General features: G+C 42.2%; 2 protein-coding genes across 2 annotated transcripts; both read right to left on the reverse strand.

Moving 5' to 3' along the window:
• Window positions 1-565: 565 nt before the first annotated feature.
• Window positions 566-3,694, reverse strand: LOC104000048 (PHD finger protein ALFIN-LIKE 4-like). The gene is made up of 6 exons (XM_065085645.1): window positions 3,511-3,694; window positions 3,357-3,389; window positions 2,575-2,800; window positions 1,257-1,383; window positions 914-1,155; window positions 566-686 (listed from the first exon to the last, which is right to left on the reverse strand). The coding sequence occupies exons 1-6, from the start codon at window positions 3,608-3,610 to the stop codon at window positions 566-568; spliced, it is 849 nt and encodes a 282-aa protein (XP_064941717.1). The 5' UTR covers window positions 3,611-3,694.
• Window positions 3,695-5,431: 1,737 nt separating this feature from the next.
• On the reverse strand, window positions 5,432-10,127 carry LOC135595122 (PHD finger protein ALFIN-LIKE 8-like). The gene is made up of 6 exons (XM_065085646.1): window positions 10,028-10,127; window positions 9,857-9,889; window positions 8,342-8,570; window positions 7,376-7,502; window positions 7,125-7,314; window positions 5,432-5,661 (listed from the first exon to the last, which is right to left on the reverse strand). Exons 1-6 carry the CDS (start codon window positions 10,125-10,127, stop codon window positions 5,432-5,434), a joined length of 909 nt encoding a protein of 302 aa, XP_064941718.1.
• Between the last annotated feature and the right edge of the window lie 449 nt (window positions 10,128-10,576).

Raw genomic sequence — 10,576 nt, forward strand, 5'->3', positions numbered from 1 at the left:
CATGATTGTGAGAAGGCTCGCATGCTTATAGGGCATTAATCCCACACAACATGGCTCAGTTCCCCAATTTGAATGCTTGGTACAGAAGGTCATCCCCTGCTTATCCCACAGAGGCTCCAATCTTGACAAACAACGCTCTCGAAGCCATCATTCTATGACGCTGCCCTCAAAGAAATATTTTCACCAACCCTCGACATAAATGGACCCTTAGACAACATAAGAGGCTCCTAAACTAACCATCAACCGCACCCCATCGATCGCTTAAGTATAAAAGTCAATCTCAAAACCTAAAGAGACAAGTACATCTACTATCTCTCACCTATCAACTAATTTTACCACCGAAGGAGTCGGGTTGAAAACATCCTCCGACGTTGATCGTTTGTGCAAGGACCTCGATGACGCTAAGGCGTATCTTAGGATAGCTCCAAAACTCACTTTTGACGGACAAGCAATATCTCAAGATCTATAACTGGATCGACTTCCTACCTCGATCCCCTCACATGACCCCTGGTGAGCCTCCTAAATGAGCTTACAGCTTTGAGACCAGATCAGATCGTGTAGACTCCTAAATCGCATCAACTACAAGAACACTTGAGGCGCACGAGTTGGATGATGGGAAGAGGCGAGCAAAGTCACGAGGGGAGTGAAGAGCGCCCATTTCAAGAGAACTGGAGCCATCGACTCGACTGTGGTAATAGAGGCAAGGAGTGGGCAAATGGCTAATAGCAAGCATCTGGATTCAGGAACCCCTAAGAGTGGCCACGGAATAGAATGGTGATTTGACTGATGACCGAAGAGATACTGCTGACCGATGAATGGTTCTTTCTTGTGTTTCTGAAGCTGAATCTACCCACCGTCACACCGGAGGAGGTTTCAGGTCCTCTCTCTCTTGTGACGATAGCATCCTGGGCACCTGTAGCGCTTGAGTTGTTTATAACGCTCAGGTGTCACTCTGACACAGTTTCCATGATACCATATCCCACACACGTCGCATAATATCCAGTACTCGGTATCATCGGAAAACCATCTTCCACATGCGCCACATGTGATGCTACTATGGTCAGCTGCCGCGGCCTTCCGTTCAGCTTCGTCCTCGACGTCCTCTTCCTCTTCTATTGAAGGCAGAGGCCACCCCAAAACTCGTACTCTCGAACGCTGGGAAGCATAACGCACGAAAGAGTAACATCGCACGATAGTTGAGGAAGAAGGATACATGGGATGTTGCTAGCTTGCTAGCTATTGGTAATCGTACTCACCTTTTTAGACCTCGATTTATCCTTCCTGCTCGCATTGGAGGTCTCCTCCTTCGCCGGCATTTTCACAGTTCCAGATACAATCTCGTATAAAGTAGGATTACTATTTATCATATTGAAAAGCTGCTGCCTGTATCAATTAAACCATAAACCTCCGTCAGGAACGCACCGAAAACGATAATGCATGAGTAAATGATAGACATTTTGGTGCCAACTCCAAATTAACAGAGATTCGAAGTTGATATACATTACAAAGCAGTTATATGCACAGTTCATGATTCACGAAGCATACGATGTGTAAACAACGACATGTAAAAAGATAAAGAAGCTCATTAAGAATCATCACTAATTAATGAGTTCATATTGGCCTGCAAATTCTCTCTCTCTCTCTCTCTCTCTCTCTCTCTCTCTCTCTCTCTCTCTCTATATATATATATATATATATATATATATATATAGCGCACAAAACGGGGAAATGGGCCAATAGAGAGTATGGTCGTCTGAGTTCAGCCTTTCATTTTCATTTAACGTATTTTTTTCGGAATTGATAAATAATCTGTAAAGGATAGAAATTTGTCAAAAAACAATAAAACCATGAATGAAATCACCTGACATATTTAATGGCCTTGGACATAGACTTTTATCTTTAATCAGGTCCAAGGTTCCCACCATAAGAAATATGATAATCCGATCCAACATGTCACTGAGTGGAGTCAGAATTTGAAATATCATTCTACCTCTATATGATTACATCTCATCATACAACAAAATAATTATTTCTCATTAATTATTACCAAGATAGTAATTATTTATAGACCAACGGAAACAAAAACAAAAAAAAAAGCTAAAAATGACACAAACTAATGATGATAGAAAATACTAAGAGAACTCATATTTCAAGATGTAAATGTGCAATATGAAGCATTAAAATATGATACGTTTAACAAAAAGTCAAATAGTTTATTTGCTGTGCTTTAAAGTGCACCACAAGTACATTGATCTTTAGAACATGTCTTTCTTCATTGCTCCACGCAAGTAAATCTTATGCATATGACATGATCAAGCAGAGCAATCATAGCCACCAGCCACATGGTCAAGTTCACTGGTATTTTAATCAAGAAATGAGAAATTTGTGCACCCTGATTTCGAGGGTGAGGAAGGAACATAAATGATGATCATAACAGATATAATGCTGTGATGGAACAGAATGAAAAAAGATCTGCTGGTACTTCTCTCCAATCTTCGAAAACATCTTATGGATCAATTCATAAGCAATATAAAGATCTGCTAGTGCTCAGAGACGAAATCAAACAGACATTACCTGGCGTCATGATCACACCCAGCACGAGCAGCAATATAGAAGGCAAGAGAAATTATCCATGCATCACTGTGGATTGCAACATGGGCAAGCCAGTCCTTTTCTAGCATCCCATCTCTAACGCAGTTAATTCCCGAGTGTGGTTCGGGAAGTTCGCTGAAAAGAAGAGGACGTTCCTTTACTTTCCAAGTCTCATTAGGACGCCCGTAAAGACACATCTTGGGTTTTTCTGCAAAACAATCATATTCCAAGGAATCAATTATATTCAGTAATCTCCATGATAAATAATACACGATTTTATTTAGAGGTCATACGACTAGACTTAGTTGTTGATACGGGCAAACAAGAACTACAAGCTGGTAATCATATAAGTCGCAGGAAAATAACTCTATGTTCCAACGGATTTTGATACAATCTTCGTAACTGCGAAGCTTACAGACTCAACTCCCATGGAAAGAAGCTAAAAGTTCCATAAATCAAATCAAAAGGCTAAATATTTACTTCTAAACAATGCACAAATACAGGGTATAGGTAGGTGTTCGGATCACATGGATTTTGTGTTTTAGGTGTGAATCCCAAACCCTAATTCTATAAGCTACAGGACGTAATTCTATAACCCAAATCCAAAAGGACAGAAGTTTGGGATTCCAAAAGATGGGCAGAAACTGGGGGACATCACGAACATCGATCAGCAGCCAAAACTCCAAGAATTAATGGGACATGCAAAAGAAAAAGAAAAGCACTAAGAAAAGGGAGGCAGACAAAGGAAAGGAGAGCAGACTCACCCGGATCGCACTTCGTGTAGAACTTGTTAAAATCTGCAACACCACCATCAAGAACAAAACACAGGGTAACAGAAAACCAGCAAGAACAGGGAAAACGGGTGGAGACCAACGACACCAGGTAAAAGTGCCAAGAAAACAGAGGGGAAAAGAGGACCAGTGGTGAGAGCCTTGATCAAGCCGGCTCTTCTGCCAAGGAAGTCTCGGAAGATTTGATCGACTGTCCAAAGATAGTAATCTATCTTTTCCTCATCCATTGCGCGCGCCGCTTTAAACTATGGGGAGAAAAGTCGAGGTTCCCAGTGGCCGATTCGAGTGGGGAATTCGGCGTCCAAACGAGGAAGGACGGTTCTGGGTTAGGATAGAGTCCGATGAGAGGAAGAGAAGGAGAAGATTGAATGGAGGGGGAACGATATGAGATTGGTTTTGGTTCGCAGCTCCCGCGCCCCGACCCGTGTTTGATTTCAGGGTGTTTTGGTTACGTCACCGGTCGGCAACCGTGACGTCTACATTTGGTTAAATGACGGTTGTGCCCTGCAGAGACCCTGACTTGGTTGCCGGGTCGGGTCGCCCAGGAAAGGTTTTCGGGTGACGTCCGCCATAATATGGGCCCCACCATCCCTCCGCACTGCGCCATGGCTCGTTGTCGGGGAGGGTGAGGATGCAGCAAGCCACTGCCACTACGGCGACGGCGGCGGCGGAGGTGGAAAAGGAGACGGCCAAGCTTGGGGCGCTGGGGTGCGGGATGAAAGGAAGCGAAGTGTGTAGAGTCTCGAGGGGAGTCTGAACGACTTCGCATGTATCCGTCACACTAGAAAGCTTAGGTCACAACAATGGGGCAGGCCATCTCCACGAAAGGGGAACAAAAAAGTTCAATGGCTTATCTGACGTGAAAAAACAACGGCAGATCAAAAAGTTGCTCTCATGGGAGAGAGATGTAATTCGAAGAGAGACTGATGAGTGATGAATGGATCGTTGCTGGAGCTGAATCTATGACACAACCCCATGATGTTTCAGGTCGTCGCTCCCTCGTAAGAGCAACAACTCGGGCACCTGTACTGTTTGATAGACTTCAACTGCTCAGGTGTCACAGCGACACACCTACCATGATACCACGTAATACACATGCCGCAAAATACCCAGTGATCACCGTCGGAAAACCTGATCCCGCAGACACCACACATAATATTTGTATCGTCATAGACCTGTTCAGCATCGTTCTCTGTTACTGGAGGTAGGCACGCATGAAGCCAGAAAGATGGCGATAAACGAACTCACCTTCTTGGAGCTGGTACCGGGGGGCTTTTCTTTTGCGCGTTTGGTGTTGACAGTTCCACGTACAATCTCGTATATAGTAGGATTAAAATTTATCATATCGAAAAGGCGCATCCTGTATCGATAAACTTCCATTAGGAACAAAGCTGTAGTTTATAATGCATGAGTAGATAGATATACACTACAAATTAAAGCAATAAGTGAGGATTTTGTCAATAAGTAATATTTTGTTTCGGCATGAAACAGGGAAATGGGTTCAATTACAGGTTAGGATTTCATCAATAAGTTCAGCATCACATTTCGATTCAAAGAATTTTCGAAAATAATGAATATCAGAAATTCAAAAAGAAATAATAAAATCATGGCTGAAATCTTCTGACTTGCTTAATGGCATGTGAAAACAAGGACTTCGACATGCACTTAAAATCTTAATCAGGTCCAAAGATGATGATGATCTGATATGTCATTCTATATGGTTTCATCTCAAGATAACAAAAAAGAAGTCTACATTTATTTACTAATTGACAAAACAGTAAAACATTTTATGACCACTGGCTAGAGAAGGAACAGTTTTTAACTACGACAGAAACACTGATTAAAAGTTAAAATGGCATAAGCATATGATAACAAAACTTATGTTACCAAAAAGCATCTAAACGATGATCATAATATGTAAAATTCTGTGATAGAAGAGAACGAAAGAGATCTGCTAGTACTTGGCCGATCTGGGAAATCATCTTATGATGGATCAGATCAAATCACGCACAAAATATTTCAGAGTAGACGATGAAACTAAATAGACCTTACCTGGTCTCGGCATCAAGGTCAGCGCGTATGGCAATATAGAAGGCATAAGAATAAAGCCATGCATCGCTGTGGATTGCAATACGACCAAGCCACTCCTTTTCTGGCATCCCGTCTCTGGCGAAGTTAATTCCTATGTTTGGTTCAGGAAGTTCGTGGGGAACATCAGGAGGTTCCTTTAGTTCCCACGTCTCATCAGGACACCCATAAAGACACATGTAGGGTTTTTCTGCAAAACAATCACATTCCCAGGAATCAACAGACAATCCAATGTTCCAACAAATTTCAATATAATTTGCAAACTCAAATCCGATGGAAAGAAGCTAAAATTATCAATCAACAGCCAAAACTACAAGAACCAATGAAAGACAAGACAAGGGATATGTGCAAGAGACGCAAAAACGTAAGCAAAGAGAAGCAGAGAAAGAGATGGAGGGCTGACTCACGCGGATCGCACTGCTGACGGAACTTTTCATAATCTGCAGCACCACCACCAAGAATAAAACACGCGGTAACAGTAAAGCAGCAAGAACAGGCAAAACGGATCAAGAACAAGGAGGCCAGCTAAAACTTCCAAGAAAAACGGAGAGGAAAAGAAGGACCAGTAGTGAGAGCCTTGATCAAGCCGGCTCTTTTGCCTAGGAAGTCCCGGAAGATCATATGGATCGTCCAAGAAGTGATAGGTTGCCCTTTCCCTTTCCGGTCCATTGGCGAGCACTGCTTTAAACGAAGGCAGATTCGAGTAGGTAATTCGACGTAGGAAAGAGGAAGGAGGGTTAATTTCTGAGAGGGAAGACTAGGGACTGCGGTAGGTTTCGATGACGGGGGAGGAGAAGACGAAGAGGGAGGAATCGGTTCGCCTCTCCCGCGCCGAGCCGTTTCGATTGACGTGCTCCATAATCGTGGCCCCCACATGTCACGTATGGATTGGATCGTTCAGCATAAACGCATTTTGGGCATCGAAGGAACAGAATTTGAGACGGATCCTTTGAGCAGCCCGGTGGAAAGCCGTCGGTCGATTCTTGTGCCGCGATCGCTCCTTACCGCCTGCAAGATTCCAATTTTAACATCAGACGACGTTGAAATAGAGAGGTGTGGGAAGAAAAGGTGAGATCTTTGGGCGACCATGTTGGTGAGATGGTGAACTCGCGCTTCTAGTCGACGTAGCGAGAGGCGGAAGCGGTGAGAAAGCCAAGCAAGGCTTCTGACACGGTACCGCACGGTAAAAAGTCGCACACACACAACAAGAAGAGTGCAGAGGTAAGAACAACTTCAGAAGAGGACCGACATGCTGTGCACAGTCAAAAGTTTGTTCTGCTTCTAATGAATGTAAAGCATGAAGCGGACCAACATGGTCAAGGAGGTAATGGGTCTTTCCGGTGTCTCTGAAGCCTCAACCAACGCATCGACCTCGGCAGCCCAAGGTTCACTTGTTTGTGCTGCAAATTGAGCACACTCCACCCCCATAGAAAAGGAGTTGGCCGAGAACAACTTCAGATAGATCCGGAGCCCCATACAAGCAGGTCAAGGATTACTAACTAATCGAGGCACAGGATCAGGCGCTTGGAGTCTTGCGACGGCAGCATCTTGGGCACTTGTACTGCTTGATTTGTTCAGCCTGGGAAGGTGTTATTCTGACGCACTCGGCATGGTACCACTTCTTACACGCGTCGCAGCATATCCAGAACTCACCCTGACGATGCGTCTTCGAACATGCACCACATGTGCCGTCGTCCTCGGCATCGTCATCGTCATCATCATCGTCATCGTCATCGTCATCGTCATTGTCATCGTCATCGTCATCGTCATCGTGTTCGTGTTCGTCCTCGTCATCGTCTTCGTCGTCCTTTATTTGACGCCCCCGTCTGGAATGCTGCCAACTCTGAATAGATGAGAAATAAGGACACATCACGAGTTGTCGTCAAAGGGCCAATCTTACTCGCCTTCTCTGAACTCGGCCCATCTTTGATGCTGTTACTCGGGATTGTTTCTTTCTCTCCGTTATTGGCAGCTCCAAGAAAAACCTCGCTAATAGTAGGAAGAGTATTTATCATCACGAAGAGCTGCCTCCTGTACCAAGTACACAATAAATTACCACTGGGAAGGCAATTACAGTTCATAATGCTAGAATAAGAAAACATTCGCTGCTGACATCCACACATCTCTCGGTACTGAAAGAGTTTCACGAACTCATGTGTTGCACGATATAAAGAAAACCACTGACGATTTGGGTTACTTGGCGGAAAGGTGTCTGGCATACAAGTATCTTTCTACTCTGCAACAAACATCAAAAGCTCTGCACTCAGTGCATTTGATTTTAATTATAACATACCCATGATCATAGAAACCCCTAATGGAACTCATATTGCATTATTCTAATTATAACAAAATCACTTCTTAAAGGCCATCACCTTGTGATTATAGAAACTACAGAGCATGTCGATGTTTTGGAACTGTTATTGAATATAAACAACTTGGACTTCATTGCTCCGTGCAAGTTTTTCTTACACAGTGGACATAAACTTCCTAAAAAGGCCATTCATGCACAAGGTAAATAATAAAATGATTCTTTGGAGAAGAGGGAATCAAATCTATACAAGCTAATACATGCTTGGATGGACAGAGACATATGGATCACACATGACATGCTTGACGCAAAGCACAGGCATAGATAAGCTACTTAAATCCGGAGGCAAAACATGTCACCGAAACATATATGCATCCCTGAGTTCAAGGGTGAGAAAAGCACCAAGTGACTATCTATCATAATAGACAGAGTGCTCTAATAGAACCATACAAAAATTACTTTTTTCGCATTCTCGGGAGTCATTATATCGATCAAAGCATGCACCGATATTAGAATATACCAACAAAGAGATGGCTCATAGATCCAATCGAATTAACATTACCTAGTTTCCTTGTCGAAGCCGAAGCGCAGGCTCCAGTACAAGGAAAAAGAGAGCAACCATGCATCACTGTGGCATGCAACATTTGCGAGCCACCGCTTTTCTTCCGTCACATCTCTGGCAAGGTTAATTCCTATGACCAGTTCAGGAAATTCTGTGAGAACTTTCTCAGGACGTTCCCTTACTTCCCAAGTCTCATCAGCAAATGCATATAGATATAAGTTGTCTTTCTCTGCAAAACAATCTTATTCTCAGGATTCACCAGTAATACTCTCCATTGTTAATAGTTGATTATAACCAAAGGGAATATGCCTTGACTTAGCTTTTGGTGCTTTGGTAAACAATAATACATGCTGACCTCTACAACCATGGTAATCATATAAGTTACAGAAAATAACTGTCAAAGACCTATAAGAAATCCCTACTGCTTGTGGTACAGGAAATGCAATGTCCCAACACATCTCAATATAACTTATAATTGCAGATTCTACATATTCAAATCTCAAGATAAGAAGCTTGAAACTTCCTCCAATCAAATCTGAAATCTATGTTCTTTCTAAATGACATAACAAGGTCGGTATGTATTTCTTTTCAGTTTCTAAATGCAAGAAATACAACTTTTTAGGCTTCAAATAAAGAATACAAACGCAAAGCTTCATAGTCACAATGGAAGAGGCACATGATCATTTTATTCTTTGTTCATCATGGTTAATTTTGCTAATCATTTTGCCTCTTCCAAGGTTGTAGCAGAAGACCCAAAATCAAAAAATTTTGCAAATAGAAAATTAAAAAGAAGAAAAAGTATACTATTTACAAATGCTTATACTGAGGATAAACTTCAAACATATCATAGTAGGAAATTTTGGATACCGAGTACAAATCTACACTCAAATCTACTGAGAATAAACTTCAAACATATCAAAAAAAAAAAAGGGAACTTGGTCGATACTCAAATCTACACTCCATATCTCATAATGGCAATAGTATTAACATTTTGGTCAGAATTTAATTATAAAATTGACTCATTCTTTGCTATACCACAAGCAAAGCAAGCATCAACAACTATATTCATATATTTTGGTCTTTAACAGTGAGAACATGAACAGAATCGATTTGTTAAATCTATGGTGTTTCAAGTATGGATCCAAAAGGATCCAACCCTAAGTTATTTATTTTAATGTATCATTCATTTCACAAGATCCATTTCTGAAAGATATTGGGTCAGATGCAAATCATTGATCCATGTTGGAACCATTGACAAACAATGGTGGATTTCATACTGCTGTGATTATGACAAATTGGACGTTAATCAGCCATCACCACAAGCAAAATTGACTTAGTTGTCCAGTGCGACTCAATAGCATCAACAACTATCTGATAAATTGAGAGGCATCAACGACATTTCCATCACCCTAAACTCCAAGGAATAATAGATGAAATAAATAAAGGAAAGATGCACAAAGATAGCCGAACGCCTAAGCGAAAAGAAGCAGATCAAGAAATGGAGGTCCGACTCACCCGGATCGCACTGCTGGTAGAACTTGGTAAAATCTGCAACACCACCAACAAGAACATAATCCACGGTAACCGGAAACGAGTAGAAACTTCCAAGAAATCACATCGAGTGCGGTGTGTGCGAGAGCGAAAGAGAGAAAGAGAGAGAGAGAGAGATAGAAAGGCAAGAAAGACCAGTCGTAAGAGCCTTGATCATGCCGGCTCTTCTGCCTCTGAAGTCTTTGAAGAGATCCTCGGCTTCACGATAAGTGGACGCACTCCTGCCCAAATCCATTGCGCGCTCTGCTATGAACGAAACGAGTACGGTCTCGAGGCCTCGAGGAAGACAGGCTAATTCTGATGATGGAGAGGAGAGAAGATGAAGAAGAGGGCGGAGGAAGAACAAAGAAGATCAAATAGAAATGACGGGGGAGGAATCGGCTGAGACGGTTTGGTTTTGCCGCTCCCGCCGAGCCGTGTTTTATCATCGACTGGTGACGACCGAGTCCTCCAAGATTTCATCTAATGACGATCGTGTCCTCGACGTACATCGCAGACGTAAAACGACTGATGCGTTCAGTTATGATGGGTTTTTGTGAATTTCATAACTGATGTGTTCAATTATGAAGGGAAAACTAAACGTCAGTTTTTATCCAAAGATGATATGATTGGATTGTACATTTATTCTTCTCCCTAAACATATGAAAAGAAATTTATAATCACAAGATTTCAAAGAGAGCAAAT

The sequence above is a fragment of the Musa acuminata genome, chromosome BXJ1-10 (genome assembly GCF_036884655.1).
Source record: "Musa acuminata AAA Group cultivar baxijiao chromosome BXJ1-10, Cavendish_Baxijiao_AAA, whole genome shotgun sequence".
NCBI lineage: Eukaryota > Viridiplantae > Streptophyta > Magnoliopsida > Zingiberales > Musaceae > Musa > Musa acuminata.